Source organism: Sylvia atricapilla, chromosome 4, assembly GCF_009819655.1.
Source record: "Sylvia atricapilla isolate bSylAtr1 chromosome 4, bSylAtr1.pri, whole genome shotgun sequence".
In the NCBI taxonomy this organism is placed as follows: domain Eukaryota; kingdom Metazoa; phylum Chordata; class Aves; order Passeriformes; family Sylviidae; genus Sylvia; species Sylvia atricapilla.
Genome location: NC_089143.1, coordinates 66266775 through 66288742, shown reverse-complemented (window position 1 = coordinate 66288742; position 21968 = coordinate 66266775). Strand labels below are relative to the sequence as shown.

General features: G+C 40.7%; 2 protein-coding genes and 2 long non-coding RNA genes across 10 annotated transcripts in view; 3 read left to right on the top strand and 1 right to left on the bottom strand.

Moving 5' to 3' along the window:
* Positions 1-9792, top strand: part of ABHD18 (abhydrolase domain containing 18) — a 17217-nt gene extending 7425 nt beyond the window's left edge. For 2 of the 3 annotated variants that reach the window (XM_066318168.1, XM_066318169.1), the window contains 9 exons: positions 732-810; positions 899-985; positions 1466-1491; positions 3315-3453; positions 5203-5292; positions 5548-5649; positions 6548-6926; positions 8941-9103; positions 9728-9792. In XM_066318168.1, coding sequence (XP_066174265.1) covers positions 732-810; positions 899-985; positions 1466-1491; positions 3315-3453; positions 5203-5292; positions 5548-5649; positions 6548-6926; positions 8941-9103; positions 9728-9779 — 1117 coding nt within the window. In that variant the 3' untranslated portion in view covers positions 9780-9792. Of the gene's footprint in view, positions 1-731; positions 811-898; positions 986-1465; positions 1492-2884; positions 2908-3314; positions 3454-5202; positions 5293-5547; positions 5650-6547; positions 6927-8940; positions 9104-9727 lie in introns of those variants that run through there. The other variant, XM_066318170.1, reaches the window with a different exon arrangement.
* LOC136360697 (uncharacterized) lies at positions 8789-21968 on the bottom strand. The gene is made up of 3 exons (XR_010743498.1): positions 21695-21968; positions 20350-21613; positions 8789-9972 (listed from the first exon to the last, which is right to left on the bottom strand). It is a non-coding gene; the product is annotated as an uncharacterized lncRNA (long non-coding RNA).
* Positions 12596-14030, top strand: LOC136360698 (uncharacterized). The gene is made up of 2 exons (XR_010743499.1): positions 12596-12635; positions 13826-14030. It is a non-coding gene; the product is annotated as an uncharacterized lncRNA (long non-coding RNA).
* LARP1B (La ribonucleoprotein 1B) overlaps positions 15565-21968 on the top strand; it is a 34472-nt gene continuing 28068 nt past the window's right edge. For 2 of the 5 annotated variants that reach the window (XM_066318165.1, XM_066318164.1), the window contains exon 1: positions 15565-15872. In XM_066318165.1, coding sequence (XP_066174262.1) covers positions 15650-15872 — 223 coding nt within the window. In that variant the 5' untranslated portion in view covers positions 15565-15649. Of the gene's footprint in view, positions 15873-21605; positions 21643-21968 lie in introns of those variants that run through there. The other 3 variants (XM_066318163.1, XM_066318162.1, XM_066318166.1) reach the window with 2 other exon arrangements.

The window sequence follows — 21968 nt, the reverse complement described above, 5'->3', positions numbered from 1 at the left end:
CATAGTTTCCTTATCTCTGTTCTCTTGTGCTTTGTAGCCAAGTTATGATAATTGTTACTTTGGCCAGTGCTGTGACAGTTTCAAAAAACTGTACACATTTCCCTCAAGATGGTCTGCATGTATTTCCTGAAGTGTAACACTCTTATAGGTAACAGTGCTCCATCTTGTGGGGAAAATAGTGGTGGCTCAGAAGGGATTGGTTTTTTTCAGTATTTTATACTGTAAATAAGTAGCAGCAGAAGACATTAATTGATTGATGTTGAGCATAATTTCATGGTTTGTATGTTGGGGTATTGATTTTTTTTTTTTTTTAATTTATTGCTCATCTTAATCTTCAATTTCAGCTGTTGTGCCTTCAGGAGAAAAATAGCAGTGATGCCTAGGAGAGCTGGACATGCTTGTTTAGGCTGCTCTCTATCTGAAGTTGCATTTCTCCACTCTGCAAAGTTTAAATTGTGATGATGAGGTAGTAGTCTTTTTTAGGAACATGATCTTTCATCTTGGCTCCTTTTCTTGTTTGGCCTTTCTTCTGTCCTACTTTCGGATTCCTTTGTTTGCTGAGTGTGTTCATGAAAAATGATGTTGCTGAATTGCTGGCAGTTTGCCTGCATGGGTTACAAATACTTCTGTTGTTACGGTTTTTTGTTGTTTTTTTTTTTAATTAATTTCTCTTGATGCAGCTTGTTAATAGATATTCTTACTCTGCTAAAATAGGTGTTCATTTCTCACAGGTTTCAGTTCATTGTACCCAGAAGATGGAATGGCAAGCACAGACCTGTGTGCATCCATTTAGCAGGCACTGGAGACCATGTGAGTGTGCAAAATGTAAAATTGATATTGAGAAATTCAATCATCAAATTCTGTCTTTACCTATATTATTTGTGCATCTTGTCTTTAGCACTTCTGGAGGAGACGCACGTTAATGGCACGGCCAATGATTAAAGAAGCCTGTATGGCTTCCCTGCTGCTAGAAAATCCTTACTATATCCTTTTGTGGAAAACACAGGAGCTACTCCTAATGCTCACACTCGTAAAATAGCAGCTTTTTGGCACCCAGTGGGTAGAAGAAATTATGACCATTATGTGAAACACAGTTCTGTGGTATCTCAGGTAACTTCTGGGAGACAGGTAACTTGCTGTTACCACTTCAGATTTGAGTGGTTTTTTTAAAAAACAAATAAGGGTTTTTTTGTCACCTTATATAACAGTATTATTTTGTTTCATTAAATAGGATCTCGGGATACCCTTTTTTCCTACCCATCTATCTGACAACAGTAAAATGTTGCAAACTGCACCATTGAAATAGATTGAATTTAATTTAGTGACAGTTAAATACTCGGAGTTTAAATTCCAAATTTCAAATAATTCTTGCTATTTATGCATATTATTTTTTTATCTGTGTTTTTTTTAAATGACCAATTTTGATCAAGCCTTTTTTACTTTCTTTAACTGGAGTGTTTTACATGGCTGTAGAAAACCTAAGGATCAATTGTAAGTATTCCTGTTACATTTATGGATACTATGCTTTTAAAATACCATTTTTCTTTTTTACTCTTTCGAGCCAAAAGTTGCTTAAACTTTGAGAGCTTATTAAGAAAAGAACATTTTAAAAAATCACTTGTGACCTGCCAATGTGAAATTGTCTGCCCTTGGCTGAAGTGCTTTGGGTGTTGTGTCAGGAGATCTCAGGGATCAGGAAAGTTTGCACAGGAGGAACTTGCAGTATAGAGTGGGATGCAAACATTTTGTGTGAGTACAAGCCAGGGCTATTTTATTTTCCTGACTCACAACTGCATGCACAAGTGTCGCTGTTGTATTTCAGTCAGCTCTGAATAATCTTTGCTCAGATAGTGTATTTCTATAGTGATTGCTAGGATTTTGCTTTTTCAAGATCTTTTAAGGATTTTCAGGCATACGAGTAAATCTAGTCTTGATTAGTTTTTAGGATGCAATATTCAGTATTTTACAGGATTTGTTTCTTCAGTCAGTTCCTTAAATTGGAATTTGGAAGCCTAATTAGGCAGTCTTGGTTTTTTACTTCTTACATTTTCCAAACCACAGATGTATTATCAGAATTCAACAGGATGTGTCTGAGGCAAAGCTTTTAGTCTCACCATATTTCTGGAAGTCCAGATATGAGTTGAGTTTTAATCCTTTTTATTCCTAACTCAGACATTTAACGTGGCTAGAAGACACAGAGAAGGTGTTTTTTGTAGAACTGTAGGAAACTGACAGGATAAAGTGTGTGCTGGAATGCATCCATTGGTAGGTTAATTTCCAGTTATGGGTAATCTGATGCAGAAGAAAGAATTGAATAACTCTGTTCTCCGTTGTCCAGTGTGTCAGGATTGTTTCAAGGTGGGGGGTGCTCAGTCTAATACCCCAAGAGGTGATTGTCATTCTCCAACAGAGGCTTACACAGCACCAGTGAAACAGGTGACAGTGTTCAATAAATACAGCAGAGGGCTGAGGAATCTCATGGAGCTGTATTAAAGAATTACTGTAAATGCTGCTCTGCAGCAGCTATGTTCATTTCTGTGTGACTTCACAGTGAGCTTTGTCCTTGTGCTTCAGAGTGTCACAAATGTGATGGTGGCATGCTGGCAGGAGGGGCCAGGAGCCCTTTGTAACCTGCCTGTGGTACTGAAAATACTCAGTCCCCCTCCCCTAGTTAGAGGTCTATTAGTTTTAGAGTCCCTCTGATGGCTCAGCCAAATAGATTTCTACTTTTTTTGTGTGTCTTCTGTGTTTTAATGCTTTGCAGTACACTGCCTGAATTTCTCAATACCGTGACAAACTTCCCACTTTACAGTTTCAGTCTTACAGTGACACTGATGAGTGCTTCCAAAGCTGACATACTGATTGCTCTTCAAATGTTGTGTGCAATTTTTCAATGATGTAAAACAGGTAAATAAGAAAAAAAAACCCTTGTTTCTGCAAACGAGCTAGTGTATGCCTAGGACTGTATCACTTTGATGCTATTTCTAAAATATCTGTTACAACTTCACAGGACAGAATATTGCTACTAATGAGATGCTAATGTTGGTAATTGTTTCCAAAAGACCAAGCTGTCAGTGATATTACATTAAAAGCATAGGCAGGTGCCTATTTCTAGTCCTCATTTGGATGAAAAATTGCAAGTGCCAGAAAATCTGGGCTTGCTTTTTGCTCCTGTTGAATCAACAGGAGTTCAGCTCCAGAATTCTCTGGGATTGTGATGAAGCTGTGTATAAAAGTATGTATAGAATGATAAGAACTGTCAGAGTCTAATGTTAGAAAATAAACCCTCTCTTTTCCTTTTCTGGGGAGAAAAGACGGTCATGTTTAAAAAATGTCTCGGACCTGTTTGTGATGGGAGGAGCTCTAATTCTAGAGTCGGCAGCTCTTTTGCACTGGCTAGAGAGAGAAGGCTATGGACCACTAGGGATGACTGGAATATCCATGGGAGGACATGTAAGCTTTTATATCTCCTGTTCAGTAATTTCTGGTTTAACTTCTTATTTGATCGTGTAGCATACGGAAATAATTTGTTTTACAGTGTTGATCTCAGAAGTGCTTTTAAATAAACACTTAGAGTCATGAGAAACAAATTGTTGGCAATTCTCATGTTCTGTGGTGCTGAATTAGTGTAATCCTTAATATGTACTGACAAATCATAGAGCCCTTTGTCAGCCATCTCCCAGCAGGCTTAATAAGAATATAAACTTCTCACATAATTGGTTTTTTTTTCCACAAGGGTGGGGGGCAGAAATGTTTGCTGAAAGAAAGTCTGCACTGATTGATTGCTGATTCTCTCTCTTTTCCTCCTTTCTTCTTGCTTAAACCTTTGTGTTTCAATGCACTGTGTGAAATACCCCCTCTTTGTAGGCATGTTGTAATTGAGGTGACTTTTGCTGTCAGGGATCATTGGTACTGATCAGAGATTTCTTGGTGAGGTGGATAACATTTTCTGTGTGACACTGTGCATACTCAAACTAAACCAGCAGTGTACAACTAAGGTGCTTCAAAGACTAATACACATTTAAAATGTTACTGCATGTGTCTCTGCAGATTATCACAGCTCTGTGAGACACAGGTGCAAAGCTTATTAAAACAACATGCCTTTCTCTGTTTGATAGGAGCTGTGTAAATAATGGTGGTAATGGTAGTGTTTCCCAAAAGGAAAGTATTCCCCTAAAGCACAGCTTTATAACTGTAAATGTCATAAAGGTACAGAGCACCTCTGGTTTACGTCAACATCACCCTGCTGAATCAGAAACTTCTGTGAAATAAGTGATATTTGATATTGATCCTCCACAAGAGTGTGTTTTACAATGGAAGGTTGTAAGAATGATTTCAGTTCTACTAAAGGGGAGAGACTTCTGCTACTGGAGAGAATCAGAACATGCATGTGTGGTGTTCTTGTAACTTTTTATTAATAAAAATAATTAGAATAGAATTATAGTTCAGTTGCAAAAATCCACTTAATTGAACATCTAGAAACACACACGAGGTGTTTCGTATTAATAAAATAAAACTTGTCAAGAACATACGTATGGAATTCTGTACATCAAACTTACTTGCTCTGGCTTTTTCTGGGATAAACAGAATAGTCACAAAAATCTGTTCTGAAAACTGATGCAAAACTAATAATTCAAACTTAAAGTACAGAAAAAGTGTGTGTTTAACATGTAGAATTATTCTTCTTCAAATTTTGTTTCTTGTATACAGATTTTGGAAGTATAAGATTTTAAATAGTCCATCTCATATATTTCCTTTGTTTTGCCTTGAAATAAACCTGCAGGAGCTTGGTAGAAAGCTTTATAGAAGCTTTTTTAATAATGGTTTTAAAAAACTAATAACTTGTATGAGTTTTTATCATTATAATTATAATTAATGGATTAAAAATAAAGTTATTGAATTGTAATTGTAATTAATGGAATATTTAGTAAATATTCCATTGGTAGTTCTTATAACCAAATCCCATTCAGCCTTCGGATGAGTCCTTTCCAGAACAATGTTTATTTTTTAAAAAATCACTGGAGATTAGATAGTAACTTCTAAATAAGTGAAAGTCTATCCAGCTGCCACAGTCCTTAACTCTTTGGCACCATGTGTTTCCTAAATACCATGTAAACAAAGAAATTGAAGATGAGAGAGGTTTTTTTGCCATATTGTGAGTAATTCAATATAAAAGTGTGTAATAAGTGCCTTTGATTCCAGATGGCTTCTCTGGCAGTGACAAACTGGCCTAAACCATTGCCATTGATTCCTTGTCTTTCCTGGTCAACAGCCTCTGCAGTCTTCACTACGGTAATTAACAAATTACAAACCAGACTTCTGTTAATATATTAGATTATGATCAGAAATGTTGGGCTGACAACAAGGGAGGTGGCATTCCATGTCCTGTGTGCTTGTGCTTTGATGGCAATATTTCTGAGGGCTGTCTGGGAATAGAATTCCACTGAAAAAATCAGGAGGAGCAGGTCAATTTCCTGCATGTATCTTTATTTTAGAATGACCTCTGGGTTTTACCTGTGTACTGAATGCTTTTGTTCATCATCTCAGGGAGTGCTGAGTAAGGCAGTGAACTGGAGAGAGCTGGAGAAACAGTATTTTACACAAACTGTGTATGAAGAAGAAATCATTCAAATGCTTGAATATTGTGGAGTAAGTATGGTTTGTTTTACCTATCTGCAAATATTTACATGTGCAAATCTAGCAAATGATGCAACTTCTTTTTACTTCCACTAAAAGTAGACAGTTGTTAGCTAGAGCATACTGGCATGTTGTTTCTTTATGCTTTGATAAATTCAGTCTTTGAAGGAAAAACCTGAGAAACAAAATGAATGTTCTGTTTGTATAATGAGTTTAAAGTGTAGCCCTTGGAACAAGTTTTTCCTTTGATCACACTTAATGTGATCTACAACATAAAATTATTCAATCAAAATTCTGATAAATACCTTTTTTCCTCTAAGATTCTTTCCTTTGTGATAGTTCTTTTTCTAATTCCTCACGGCAGGAGAAGAGGAGCTGGGCTCAGATAGTTGTTACTTGGGCACTTGTTATTTTTAAGTCATATTCACTCCAGCAACACTGATGAAGAGACAAAATGAAAAGGAAAAAACATTTTTCAAGATGTTCAGCTTGTGTCTCCCTAGTATTTAGAGACTGTCAGTTTTTGGTCCTAAACATAACATTAGACCTGGTCACATATGTTCATTTTTCTGTTGTTATTGTTATTATAATTAGGCCATTTAAGCTTAAATGACTGTAATTACAAATTCAGAGTTTAATATGGAAAGAAAAACAATTGTTTATATCACAAGCTTCTGTATATGTAAGTACCTCCTGCATTTTTTTAAACTGACAGAAAGGTAGAATGAAATTATCAAGAGGTGATGATGATCAGGATTTAATTGAATGATCTTCTAGCAGAAAATAGAAGTGAACAGTGCTGGTAGTGTCTTCTTTATTTTTTTTTATTATTATTATTATGAGTTCAACTTAAAAATAAAATTAACCAAGTGGTTTAAGGGAGAAACCCTGAATTGTTGTCTTTGTTTAGACGGATTCTTTCAAGATGGGACAAGAATTTGTGAAGAACTTCCCTGACAGTGTGGACAGTCTGGCAGACATGGATGTGACTTCCAGAATATTCAGCTTTGAGTCCTTGAATGACACTGTATCTAAGGAGTCTGTTCACAGCTTTGCCACAAATAGAAGTGCTCTAAGTGCCTCTTCAGAAAGACTCTTAATGCAGGATGCTCCTAAAATGCAGTGCATAAATCAAACCTTTTCCACCAGTAGCAGCAGCAATAAAAACTTAACCAGCCCACAAGGACACAGGATAAACACCAGGAGAAGGAGTGACACTTTACAGAGAGAATCCTTAATGTTCATGAAGGGAGTAATGGATGAATGTACCCACGTAGCTAACTTCCCAGGTATGTATCTCTTTATTTCCATGTGCACTTTGGAATGCTGAATAAAATACAGTGAAGGGAAAGGTATTTTCTTCATTCTCCAGGTGTAAACCTGCTGGCATCTTTGCTGAAATATGGAAATATTGTGAGCATTATTCTGTAGCATCTATTTACTACTCCATTTCCTAATTGTTTCTCTGTTCCTTTTTGACGGCAAACTAATGACAAAGTTAATTAAAAGTTTGCCTCTCGGTATCTTTGCACATTTTTCTCCTCTGCCTTGCTGTGGGTTTTTTCAGATACGAGTTAGTGCAAATTTGCATTATCTAAAGGAAGAAAACACCTGTGCGATGTGAGTAATACCTAGGTCAATTTAATCTTAATTAATCTGCTAATAAAGATTTTTCAAGCAGAAATCTCATGCTGACTTCAGATAGAAAGTCTCCGGCATAGCTGAGCACCAAGCTTGAATGGTTCTGCCAGTAAAAACATTTTGAGGGTCTTTCTGGGCTGGTGCAGGCTGGTGAGGACTATTTCCCAGAACAGGCATAGCATATAGGGGGAGCTGTAGTCCAACATTCCTTGGCGTTCAGAACAAGCCCTTTCCAGCAAGGCAAACAAGTGATTCCTCCCTAGAGCAGCCTTAAAAGGTTCCCTTGGAGTGGGGGCTCGGAATTCCTTTCGTGGCAGTTCATGGTTTGGCTGTGCATGAACCTCCTGAAGGCACCTCCTACAACTTGCTCTGATTTCAGACAGAGTTGTCTTTTAGTGTCAAAGCTTTCTTGATACTGAACCCCCTCATTTCTTAATTCTGGCATTCAGTACTCCATTGGTACAAGTGTTTAAGTTCAAATAAACGTTAAAAATAAAAGGAAACACACAATAAAAGGAATCTACACTAGTGTAGATTCTTTCACTGCTAGCCAGAGATGTTTTGTGATGAGTACCAGTGAAGTGCTTTCCTTAAAGTTTTTAAAATTATTTCAATAGACAGAAAAAGCCCTGTTAGTTTTAGTCTATGTACAGACTTTCTTGTTTATCTAGACTTATCTGGGTATCACTTAGCTAAGCACTGATCTCTCTTGGAACTTAAAAGGATCTGTGATACTGATGCACTTGTCAAAGTGATGGAGTCCATTGTGTCAATAGTCTCTCAGGTCTTGTCATTCTCTGGGAGACTTTGCATCCCCTGCCAGGGTATCCTTGGAGTGAGGCCAGAGCAGAGCTTCAGAAAATCTGCCTAATGCTCAGATTTCATGGAAAGTTGAATGGAAGACTGGAATTTTTCTTAGCGTTGCATATTCTCTGTATTTAATTTAGGATGAGAGAAGGAAGGGTTTAAATTATTTGTGACACCCCACAGACATCTTGGCTGGTCACTCTTTAACTTATCACATATTTTCTTTTTGAAGGGAGAAATGTTCTGTGTTCAACATGATTTTGGTGCTGTTTTTCTCAACATCATATTGGTGTTATTCCTGCTAGTAATCTGATTGGTGCAGTTGTGGTTATGAGTAATAAATATGTATAACAATATGTTGGGATTTTTATGTTGCAAGTAAACCATGTAGGAAACAGGGAAAAAAGTGAACATAGGCCGTACTTTCTGACCTCTTGTATGAAAAGTTGTCTTTTTTCCTCCCTGAGGGGAAAAAAATGTATGAAACTTCTATTCTGTTGAATTTCATAGATCTTTTTTGCTAGTAAAAAGGACTCTCAAAGAACTGACATGAATGCTATAGAGTTTCGTTGATAAGAGGGAAGAATTCTCCTGTCAACTTCACAAGTCTTTGAGGAATTTCTGCTCTAGGGGTGGGAAGGGGAAGGGTTAGTTTGTTTTTCCACTGATGGCCTCACTACTGTAACATCAAAAACCAGATGAATTCTGCTGGAGACTTTAGAACATGTAATTTTATTAAAGCTTCAAATAATTTAATTTTTTGGGAAAACAGCATTTTGGCAACAGAAGCCTCAGCTGTTATCTTTCCATTTTTCTTACCACAGATGAATTCAGTTTTGTTTTGTTTTCCTTTAGTTCCAGTTGACCCAAGTTTAATCATAGTGGTACAAGCCAAGGAGGATGCGTACATTCCCCGCACCGGCGTGCGCAGCCTCCAGGAGATCTGGCCAGGGTGTGAAATCAGGTATCTGGATGGAGGTCATGTCAGTGCCTACCTCTTCAAACAAGGACTCTTCAGGTAAGGTGAACAGAAAAGTTTAAAATTAAATCTTAGATTGAATCAAAATGAAAGCTTGACTAAGTAGTGCTTGCATGAATTCGTGCCCTAGTAATATTAGGTGTTGTTTTTTCTAAAGACAGTTATGTAAATCAGTTTTATGAATGCAGTTCTGTAGTTTTCAAAAAGTTAAATACTTGTGCTCTTGATTTTAAAATCCAGGGAATTAGGAAGATTATGCACACCATTTAGTCTAAGCAACAACAATAAGAATAGCATTATATCAGGTCAATGTATGCTGACGAGTAGTTTATTATAACTTCAGCCTTACTTTTTATGATAGTTTCTCAAAAGTTTCAAGCTCTGCATGTTTCTTGAGTAGAAAATTCCTAAGCCATTTACATTTCCACTTGCATTAAAGTTGGAAAATAGCCCCACTCATTCCTGAAACACAAATACATTACTAGATTGAAGTGAGAGATCCCAGAAATAAAGGAAGGGGAAAATACCACCAAATTTTTATTGAACGCTGTTTTGAAATTGTGATGATAGCTTTGTAGATATATTTGTAGATGTATGGAAAGTTGCCACTTGCATCTGCTCTTTCCCAAATTATACAAATTCTCTTGTCTTTTCTGGTTTCAGACAAGCGATTTACGACGCGTTTGACCGCTTCCTCCAGAAATACACCATGTGATCTTTCTAATGCATTCAGACTGATCTCATTTGTAATTCAGCTTACTGGAACTCGTGTTTGGAAAACAAGCCTCTTGTAGTGTTGAGCAGATGGTCACTGACTGTTGTAGGTAACGATTACCAGAAGTGGTAAAGTACCAGCATTGCTTTCATTTCAACTCAGTGCCATTCTGACACAGCTGCTTCAGCATTACCTGTGAAAAAACAACAGCAGCATCTGTCAGTGCATGAATGGTTCATGTACTTCATGCCTAATCAGATTGTGTGTTCCTTCGGTTCTGAATAAATTCTGAATTGTGTGTCAGTAGAAAACAGACCAATCAAGTATTGGAAGAATGTAAAATGTGCTGTGGGGCTAAGCTGCTCTCTTGTGTTTAGTGTAGTTTTGGTTTGTTCCAGATACCTCGGTTACCTCTTGCTTCCTCATGGCCTTGCTGTTCCTAATGTGTTGTACTGTGGCTTTGCCAGCACTCAGCCTCTTGTGTTTGTCACTGCTTTTCTCTTCCATTGTGAATTGGAAATGAGCCTTAGCAGAAGGCTCAGCACCACATCTTGCGAAGAGAGACTTTGACAATTCAAGGAAAAGTGAGAGAGAGACATTTTCATTCAATACGTCGCTGAAGTTTTCCTGCCACTGAATTAAACTGTGCCATTACAGAAGGATCATGTAGCAATTCATCAACCAGGTTCACAAAACTGGAATAAGTGAAAATCAAGTGTCTGGTAATTGATTGTTTACATTCATTCAGTTGGATAACATAAGCTTTTAGATTTCTTTTCTTTTTTTTCTGGTTTTTTTGAATGATAGATGAAATATCATCACTTTACTTTCTAAGCACTGGCTGATTCTAAGCAGTTAAACTGACAGCAGATTATATGGTGCTATAAAGACCTGTTGGAAATACTTCAACAGATGTCCTTTCTAAAGTGCACTCAGCACTGATATGCAAAATACACTTGCACTGTATAATTGAAAAGATACGTGAGACTAAAGGTTATTGAAACAGTTAGGTTTGCTCCTTATTTTTCAACACTTGTCGTTTTTAATTGGATGGAAAATAAAGAAACTTGGATTTTGAACACACTTAAGAAAATCCAAAGTCTGTTGTTTTGTCTTTTGGGATCAAAAATGCCAACAAATTACAGTAGAATAAAAGGTTGTCAAATACCAACTGTGTGGGTATCTCTCCACATCTTTTCTTTTTTTTTTTTTTTTTTTTTTTTTTTGTGGTAATCTCCAATAACGTTCTTTTTAAACCAATTTGCCGAGAAGTTGGAAACTGAAACACTTCAGCATTTAATACAGTCACAGCCAGGATTACTCTGAAAAAAACAGAAAAATCCAGCCATTTCTCAGGATGTGTGACTTCTGCATCTTCACAGTCAAGCACTTTTGATCTCCGTGGTTACTGTAAAAGTTTTTAGTAGGCAGAGTATGGAGCAAACAAAGCTCAGTTTATATATTCTGTTGAATTTTAGTCAAGTAGACAGGATTAGTAACTGTGAAGAAATCATGGTTCATTTGAAAATCAGGTGTGTTCACATAAAAATGAAGAGCAACGATTTTGAATAACCCACGTAATGTAACATACAAAATTACTGAATATGCAGAAGAGGTTCTAATCTGTTGGGAGTTAAATTGCTTCTTTCATATAGTTTTACATCATTTCTTTGGACAGTGTTGGTTTTATATGTGGGGAGCAAGTATGAAGTGACTAGCACATTTAAACATCAAATATTTGGAAGGTTTGAAATTGAATATTAGTAAGTTTACAAATTTAGAATTGAAGTCTTGCCTGGTGTGCTAAAAGATTCACAGGGTTTACAAGCATATTCATCAACTAAGAGTGCTTTACCACCAGTCTGCTGTTCAGCAGCTTTTGTAGCTGTCACATTTTAAATGGAATTGTGTGCTTTGTGTCCTGCTTCTGTTGCAGCTATGAGAAAGGGAGATGACTGGTGGCAAGGGAAAGGGCTTGAATAAATTCAAGAGAGAAAAGACAGATTTTGTAAAGGCCAGGAGTAAGCACAAAAAAAATCAACTATGCTACAAAGTATAACATGCCAAAGTCAATATTTTCAAAGCGCACAATACTGGGAATTACACAACTGATGGGAACTCTGCATCCTGAGGTTAGTGTCCCCATGTTATTATTACTAACAAGGTTTAACTTCCCAAAAGGGCACAGAAGGAGGTTTAGCCTAACACCACTCCTGCTGTGAGAGTGGCTTTTGGGGCAAATTCTACTCCTGGTTCTGAGAGTCTTGTGGGACAAGCAGTGGAAGACTGGTTTCTGACAAGAATAAGGAGCCACACTTCGCTCTGTAACTGGAGTTGTGTTGCCAAATGTGAAAGCCCAGTAAGCATTATTTAAGGAATTTCTCAGGTTAGAATAACAAAAAAAAAGGAAAAATGAGCTCAGTGGTCTGTTTCTGCCAGTTATCAGACATAGGGAGCTGGTATGTGAAGGGGGAATCTTGCTGTGTACACGTTTTTAACCCTTTGAAAACTGACTTTTTAAATCATATTTTAAGGTTAAATCCTAAGGAAGTATAAATAATCCATTTTGATGTTAAATGAGAATGTGGTTTTAATTCAGGAGTTGCATGAGAGAAATACTGTAAAAACATTTCTTCCATGTAGCGGGTAAATGATTCTGTATGTCTTAAATTTATTGTGAAACTGGCCTTGGTAATTTTTTGGTTTTAAATTTTTTCAATAAAAGTCCTAAAAACATTTAGGTGTGAGGTTTTGGGTTTTTTTAATTCTCTCTTGTTAACAGGTGTTCAAAATGCATCCCACTGTCATCCTGTAATCCCTTCTGTTCCTGCCAGAGCTGTAGCACGAGGAGAGCAGGTAATCTACAGGACATGATAAAAGCTTCACACAACAAACACTGGTGCTGCTTTGATGTTTTTCTACATGCCTAGAAACCCAGTAAAGAAAACAAGCTTGTATCAGCTAATTAAGGTACCATTGTGATTCCAGTTTTACACTTGCCAGTGCAGAACACATCTAATAATTGTCAGATGGAGCGTTTTCTAATTTTTTCCCCAAGGCAAATAAAACCCCCCCAACAGCTAAAAAGGAACCACTCAGGATTTTTTTTTTATTATTATTATTTAAAAAAAATAGCAATGATAGATCACTTGTGTTTTATTACTCCAGAAAGAGCAAAAAGGAAACACTATATGAAGGAATGGAGTCTTGCTGCTTTTTCTTTCTTCTTACTGGAATGTCAAATGCCTGTAATGGAGATACTGTAAACAATAGAAAAGGGAAAATCCTTAGATCCTTGGAATACTATTTTTGTTTGATAGCTGCTAACATTTTGAGGCAGGTTGTGGTTTTTTTGTTGTTTTTTTTGTTTTGTTTTGTTTTGTTTTTTAATTTCTCTTAATTGTGTTAGGTTTTTTTAAAATGTTGATCTGAATTGCTGTTGGTTGGGCAGGGAAGTCTCTTTATCTCAGGCTGTCAGGTTCTCTGCCAGCTTGGCAGCAATGATAAGTTACACGGTATGGAAAGGAGCTTTGGGGTGGTCTGTAACCATGTCATTCCTCCTGAATTTTTACCTCTATGAGTAAAATGCTGCTGTTCCAGGCAATCCTGGAATTTACAGTGTTCCATGTAGGCTTGGATGCTTCCACACAAGATAAAACACGAGCATTAAAGCATAAATAAGAATTGTTATTATTTTGGTGTCATTTGGTGTATTTCAGCCCCTTTTCCAAACACGGGCATTTTAAGTACTGTGTCCCCAAAGGAGAGTTTTGTCAAAGAGGGCTGACTGGTGCTGCTAGAAAGTAACAAGGAGGATGATACAAGTGGACAAAATGTGAAGGATGAGTCCTAGCAACTGTAAAAGTGTTTTATATCCTCTTCAGTCCCAGTCCATCCAACAAAGTATGCAGGAAGCTCCATCCTATAGAGTTAGCAAAGCAAGTATGGACAAAAACTTCTCAAGTGCCACTTAACCGATCAACTTTAGTGCTTCCCCCCCATTATTAGCCCTTAATTAGTTTCCTGTTTTTTCCTGCTCTGTTTAGGTTCCCGCACTGCAGTATCACTAAAGTTCCAGCTGGCCTACTCCTCTGCTTCCTTATCTTCTAACACTTGTATGGGAAAAAGAGAAACAAGAGGTTAATCCCCTTCTTACCCGTGATACAGGTAGGGCCTCTTTACTTTCATATCACTCTAACCTCTGCTTAACTTCTGAGTTTGGGACACCAAATAAAAGAAATGGAAATTGTTGTAGTGTGACTGATTCGCCTTTTTTCAGGAATGTAAACATATGGCATCTGGAAAAAAAAAAAAAAAAAAAAAAAAAAAAAAAACCAAAACAATGATTTCTTGATATTAAAAAAAAAAAAATGCCTATAAGGGTTTGAAGATTTGCTGTAATTTTAGTCATTCTACCTTTTGTAGTCTTTCTTGAGATAATTTTAAAAAGAAAATACATGTCACTTTTGGTACAAAAAATGCTTAGAAGCAGGAGTGATGTTTTGTCTCTGTTTATGAAAATTCCTCTAATGTTTGGAGCTGGAATCTGCAATTACAGGAATGTGCATTAACAAGTATATGTGGTTTGCTCCTTGTCACATAGCAATTGTAGCAGATGCTTTCATTTCAAGCCTTTAGCACAGCAGGACGTTAATTTCCAAATATCTCGAACAAAGCAGCAGGCACCTGGAGTTTGCTTTGAGGTCGGCCTGGACTTCCACCAGGTCATCTCATCTGCTACTACTGGATACACAGTTCCAGAATAATCCTAAAAATGTTTCAGTGCCTGAAGTGTCAGCTGTGGTGGGAATTTGTTGAGTTTTCGGTTGATTTGCAGTGGAATTTTTTTTTTTTTTCTTATGAAGGGGTAAAACTCCACGCGACCTCATTAGAGCAGAGAACATTACCCTGAACACAACATATTTTACTGCTGCAAAACCCAGGAGATTTGTTTATTTGTGACACTGCTTCAAAAACATTTGACTTGTTTTATAGAAGCCTATTCGGGAATTTCATTAGAGAAATGTTGCTGTTATTTTTTGGAAGAGTTTCTCCCATAAGAAAGGGAGTAAAACACAACTGAGAGATGAATGAAAGAAATGGGAAAGGAGCAGGTGTGTTAAGGTGTAATCAAAGAGAACCGTGGGAGCACTAGGAGCTGGCAAAGAGGGAAAGGGGTGATTAACGTCGTGCTGTGGTGGCTTTCCTGGTCCTGTGACCGTCGTGCTTGTGGGATAATGCAGAGAGAGGTGTGGGTATTACCAGTGACCGTGGAATGGGCGCTACCGGGAGGTGATTTTTCTGCGGGAATTTTGGCGGAGGAGAGATGGTGGGATGCAGAGGTACCAGTCTGCTGGAATGATTAAATGATACGGGATTCCCTCGCTGCCGGGACCTCCAGTCCGTTCTCCGGGCCCCGCGGAGCCCCTCGGCAGCAGCGAGACGCGCTCATCCTCCCGCTCCCCGCCGGCGGAGCGCCGCGCAGGTGCGGGCGCGGCCCGCAGAGCCGAAATGTCCGAAGGGGCCCGGAAAACCTCCCGGCCGCGTGAGGTCACGGCGCACGGGAGAGCCGCGGTCCCTCCCCCGCGCGGGCGGGGCCGAGGCAGCGCGCCCGGAGCGCCGCCCGTCCCTCGGCAGGCGGCGGCGGTGGCCCCGGCGGGTCGCGGTGCCCGTCGCTGTCTGGGCGCGTCGCCCCCCGCGGCAGCGAGCGGCCGCAGGGCAGCGGGCAGCCGGCGGCGCTCGGCCCGGCCGGGGGGAGCCGGCGGCGGGGCGGGGCGGCCGGCGGAGGAGGCGGGTTCCCCTTCCCCCGCCGCGGGCTCCCGGCCTCGGCCGCCCCGGCTGCGGCCCCTCCGGCGGGCGCACGGCCGGGCATGTCCGCGGCGCAGGTGTCGGAGCGGCGGGGCTGGGCGCCGGCCCGGGAGCCCCGGCGGCCCGAGCCCGGCTCGCCCCGCGGGGAGGAGGCGGCGGAGGAGGGCGGCCGGAGCGGGGAAGCCCCGGCGCCCAAGGAGAACGCGTGGACGCGGCGCAGAGCCCGGCGGGACAGCGCTTCCCCGCCCGCGGGGCCGGACGGGCGCCTGGGACCGCAGGAGCCAGGTGCGGGGCCGGGAGCGTGTGCGCGGCGCCTGGGTGGCATCCGAGTGGGTTTGGTGGGGTTTATGGGGTTTTGGGGTGTTTTTTTTAGGAAGGCGAAGCGCGCGTTTGTCGGCGGCCGCGGAGCCGGGCCCGTGCGCAGCGCGGCGGGCGCTGGGTTTGACATACATGGGCACGGGAGGCAGCGCTCGGGGCGGGGGACACGGCCGGGGACAGCAGCGCCGGGCTCCCTGCGCGTCCCGGGGCTTGCGAGTGGCCAGCCCGGGCCGGCGGTGACCTCCGGCCGGCCCCTGGCGCTCGCAGAGAGCGCTGCTCGCCCACTCGTCTCCTTTCGCCTCCTTCAGAAGCGCCGCTTTGCCGCAGCTCTTTTTTGGTTAATTATGTAGCGAGGCCCTCGGAACGATCCGTTACTTGGGTTTGGTTTCCAGAATGGGCTTGCGGAGGCTCTAAGCGCTGATAAAAGCGGGCAGTTCGCTGGCTGTTGGGATTTGGTGTGTTTACAGAGGAAGAGATGGGAGGGAGAGTAGCCACGGGATAATTTCCTGGCCTTAAATCACTACATGTAAGATAAAGCCGCTTTATAGGCACCACGCTGACTGAACGGGCGTATGGCTTCACAAAGCTGGTCGGCAGGGACCTAACTTCAAATTGCCAGGCTTTATGCTTAGGCTAGCAAAGAGTTCCTAGAAGTTTGTAGCTTCTTGGAGTATTGTTCTTGGCTGCAAGTAAACTGCTGACCTCAAAATAAGTACTTCAACCAGCGCTTCCCGAGAATTTCAATCTCAGCACTTGCTCCCGAGGGCACCTGACAAACCTTTTTTGTGATCTCACAGTCACTTTTATCCTTGAATTAAACGTGTTCTTCCTGGACAAAGAGAAAGATGTAATTTTCAGTTTCAAGTATACAGGTCATACAAACGGAGGCCGCATTCCAGACCACAAAATCTCTACTTGGCTGAAGAGCAGAACTTTCGGCAGCATCTGTGCCCGTCTTTATTATCTGGCCTGTTTTGTTTATGTGTACTGACGCGCTCCTAAGTACCTGTTTGTGCCGAGCTTCCAAAAATCCGGCTGGCTGGGCAAGCAGCTTGTGGTCTGCTTCATGCATGAAAGGGGACTTGTCACTCCTTTGCCTTGCTGCGGCAGGAATAACAGCAGTGCTGCATCAGAAGCGCTGGGAAAGCTGCTTTTGTTAGCACCTTGTGTGCTTCACCTCTGTGAAGTTTGCTTTTCCAGCAAAGATAAAACACACAAATAGCTGTTGAAGGAAGGAGGAGGCAGGAAGCAGTGCAGCCGTACACTGTGCGCATTGCCTGCTTCGTTTCATGATTTTGGAGAGCCTTATATTGTTTTTCTCCTGCAAGAAGTTGTGCTTACCATTCGTGGAATTAATGATTAAGCTGAGGAGTTGTACTAGAACCTAATTTTCAGTGGCCAGGTGTATAACTGAGCAAATAAGGGAGTCAGCGTTGCTGGCAGTGGCACTGGTGAAGAACACACAGCAGGGTGTGTGTTTTGGTTTGGCCACCACCAGAAGCACTGTGAGGAAGCCACCTTTCTTACCCTTGTGAAAGGCAAAGCAGCTGATCCTTCCTGCCTGTTTGAAGGAAGAAATTGCCATGTGCCTCCACCCGCAACAAGGGATGTATTTGGAAGGAACTAATTGCACGTTGGCCAAGCAAAATCTGTCACACTAGGCCCTTATGAATGTTGTAGTATGGAAATTAGTCATGTGAAATAATAAGTGGATGAGCAGAAATACTACTGGGATGGAATGCAGAACTATCCGTAAAGAGGATAATAAAATGTAAAAGCATCTCACATCAAAGCAGTGGCTGGATCCTGTTAGACTTGTTGATCCTGGCATAATTTGTTAAAAGTTTCCTGAGACATGCACCTACAGTAAGTTCAGTGATAGTTACAGACTTGAGAAAATTGGCTCCAGCCTGTCATCTTTGGACTTCCAATTTATCATGGGATTGGTTTGTGATAGAGGCAAACGTAGCTCTTGGTACTGAAATAAACTGTTAATGTCACCTGATGCTACTGGGAAAATGCAAAATTTTGGCAGAAGAATTTGGTCCAAGCGTTGTTAGTACAACTGATTATATTTTTGTCTCAGATACCTTAGTAGGTTTTAGTCGTTGCAGTAAACCAAACACCCAGTGCAAACATATCTGAACTTTTCACGGTGTGTTTGTTACCACAGTTCAGTGTTTCTGACCAAGCGTTTCGTTAAACTTTGCTTTTAATCAGAATAACTTCAGAAGCTGCTTTTACATCCTCATCTGCTTTTAACTTGTGTGGAAGGGCTCAAATCAGGTATGAAATTGCTAGTGAAATTTAGGCTTCTCCCTAGTTCCGGAAGAATTGTTTCCTTCTTAATTTTTTAAGAGAGTGGTTAAGCTTTGAGGGAGGTGTGGAGTGTCAGTCCCTGGAGGGGTTCAAGAAATCACTCAGTGCCAGGGTTTAGTTGACAGGGTGGTGTTTGGTCATAGGTTGGACTCGATAATTTTGGAGGTCTTTTCCAACCTTAGTGATTCCACAGTTCTAATCCTGGTGATTGTGGTCGGAGGGGGTGAGCTTTAGCAGAGGCTGCCAAGTGATGAAAGTGGCTTCTGTGATGTGCCTCCATCCCCTTGCTGTGCCAAGCCAATGTATGGCAGTAAGTCCTCAGTTCTTTGGGTTGAAACTTTCCCGTCCTCCACATAAATGATTCGCCGAGAATTGAGTGGTTGAAATAATTTTATTTCAAAAGTTCTCCCACCTCTTGGTTTGGTGAAACCTTTGGCACTGCCCTTTTTGTGAGGTTGCAGAAAGGGAATCTGAATGACAAGTTCTCAAGTCTTCCTGTGATTTGTATAGCCAGTGTGGGTCTCTAATGATTTATTAGATGATTATTCAAAAATTGTTCATGAAGTTCATGAAAATAGCCAGTGAAGCAAAATACTTGTGCTGCTGAAGTGGTTGAAGCAAGTTTGCCTACTAGCTTGTGCTTAAATGATGTAGCTAATTAAAAAAAAACTGTACACTTCATTCTTTTATTTTATGCATATTTATTTCTGGGCATCAAAGAATGTATTTTACCAGTTTGGTGTTTTGGTGGCAGAACCATTTCACTGTAGTGCTATTGTATAAATCAATTTGCTTTAGTCTGGTAGCAAAACAGGCTGTAAAGGTACAGTTCAGTGAAGGTACACTGTGCTGCTAGGAATAGCAAACCTTAGATGAGTAACTTCATAAATGATCTGATTATCAGATTTTTTGTGTGTACTTAAGGCAGGTGTTCTCATTAGTTCTTATGAATTCATGGAGCGTTTTAATAGCAGAGTCTAAAAATGATTCAAAGCATTATCAGAAGTTTTAGCGTTGACAATTTCCCCAACCCTAAAGGGATTAAAAAAAAATTATCCTTACAAAGCTGCTGCCTGTATTTTAGTAGTGCATAACAGCACGTGTTGGTTTTCATACTGTGCATAACAGTGTGGTTATTTTTTGTCTGGGGTTTTTGTTTCTAAACTGGAGATCTGTTGTGAAACCGAAACACCTCTCCGTGCTATGGCAAGTGCTTCATTTAACTGTGAAAACTTCAGTAGAAATTGAGTCACAGGTTGCAGTTTTCTATGAAGAAGCTAAGGAAACAATGAACTGAGAAATTAAATATGGGGAAAACAAATAGCTTTGTGGTGAATCAAGCCCCCCCCTCCTCCCATGTTGAAAAATTGATGGGTTTTGAACATAAATAGGTGGAAGGGTGCAGGTGTCATACATCACTGCCTTGGTTAATTGTTCAAATAGTGTGGAGATTGACAATCTAATAATGTAGATTTTGCAATAAAATGTTAGGACTCTTGTAGAGCAGAATGTTAGGATAGTAATGAGGATTATTTTTGATTGTTTTGCAGAATCTCTGCTCTAAGCCCATGCTCTGGATTTCAATGAATGATATTTTCCAAGGAATAATTTTTGTTACATTTGCAGTACTTCATCTGTTAAAACAATAGATTTAAGCGTAGCTTACCTTGTTTAAAAATGAAATATACTGTCAAGCTTCAAACTGAGCATTGAAAGGAAAATATGGTACAAGTTCAACACACAGGCTCCAATTAAGTTGTGAAGAGCTGGGTGATTTTATCTGCTTCCTGAAGCACTTCTGTTATTTATGTGATGCTGTTCCTTCACAAAAGGAACACATGTGCAGTCCAAGTGAAAAATAAAACCTGAATATTGTCTAGAAAGCCTCACAGCATAACCAATGTTTGTATCAAAAATCAGAATGTATTCCACCTATATTAATAGACTTTGCTTTCAGAAGAAATTGGCAATATCATCCTTCCCTTTCCATCAGAAAAAAATTACTTGCTGACTATTTATTTGCAGAGCTTCAAACAATCCTTTCTGAAGTCCTATTACTTGTAATCCCATTGTCTTGTGGCCCTATTGTGATGGTGATCTGGGGTATTTTGGTGAGAGATCTTACCTACAAACTCTGCTCCTCAGCCATCCAGTCTGCTTTTTTTCTGTTGCTGTTGTCCCAGAGGACTGCTGCAGTTTTGGTGGTTCTAAAATTCATTTTTCAGACCTGTTGCTCCATTTATCTTGATGTGGTGCACACAGCGTGTTTGTACAGCCTTGTCTTTCTGCATCTCCTGTTAGGATGTGGTCTGCTAGGAAACGTGGAAGAACCATAATAAAAATGGCTTTGGAGACTCATTTCTGTTTTCATATGAATGCCATCTCGACTGCATGGAGTTCAGTGATTGAAAGATCACTGAACTTTCATTGGCAATTAAACGGCCTCATCCTTGAGGCAATTTAAATTCATACTTTATTCATTTCTCCCAAACCCTCCAAACTCTGAAGCCCAGTGAGTGAAATCGTTGAAGATCAGTGAATTACTTTATCAACACAGCATGCCACTAATGGGCAGGTCCCTTGTATTGTACCACGGGATAAACCATTTTAATGCACTTGTGTTGGGATTAACAAGTGAAATAGTTTATTTGGAAGGCTTGTTGAGTTCTGCTGAAACTAAAGATGCCATTTCAGGGTGCCCGACACTGTTATGGGCTGTTAAAACCAAACCCCCAGAGTGATGTTGAGCAGAGGGCTTTTATCTGAACACGAGTGTTGCCTGAAGAGCGGCTCCAGGTCTGCTCATGACAGCAGAACAGGTGTGACCTGGGCAGAACCTTTCAGTGATCTCGTGTTATGTTCTTTTACTCTCCCACCCTCCTCCTTGTTTTCCCTTGCCCTTTATCTTCCCTTTCGTGCTTCACACTGAAGTCCAGCTCCCGCGTGATAAGCCCCAGAAAGCTGGCCAGGAAGGACCTGTTAAATTTGGGTTTGAGCGTGGCTGTTTTGGGAGGACAAGGAACTCTGTGGAGGTGTTGCCAGGTAGGGAAGTACAGGGTGAGATGAGATCTCGAGCCCTTTGAGTTCCAAAAGAGCATCATCCACCAGGCGCTGCGTTGCCTAATATTTTCTTTTTGTTTAGCTTCCAAATGCATCTTCCAAGTCTTGGATTACTCCATTCAGATAAGAGAGATTCCTTAGAACGAGTTGGGTCTCATTCTGCTCCATTCAGACAGCCTCTCCTGCCGCCTGGAATAAATTATATCCCATGACTAAGACAGTGCAGCAACAATGGGTCTTGCACTTCTGAGTGCCTCGCTACGCCCTGCTGACACACAGAGCAGAAGTTCTGGCAGAGCGCTCCTTCAGCAGCAATTGAAGTAAAAGTGCTGTGAGATGGAAAAAGGGCTTCAGTCAGGTAATTGGACAGAGACGTGTGTTTACAGCCACGCCGTGGCCACTCCGTTTACCTGCACGGGTAATTGGCAGTTCTCTTGGAGAGCATTACAAATTTGTTTGCTGCTCCACCCCTGCAGTCGTTTGTCTTGTTTTGTAAAAGGGCAATTAGTTTACTACTGAGTGGCGAGTGGAAATTAGGGTTACACGGTCACTGTGTGTTCCTTAAACCACTCGGTCTGAAGTTAATTGAGATGTGTGTTTTGTCCTTGTTTTAAAAAGCAGATCTGTAGGGGAGGCAGAAACCTGCTGGCAAATGGTGGTCAGGATTCACTGGATTCGTGTCTG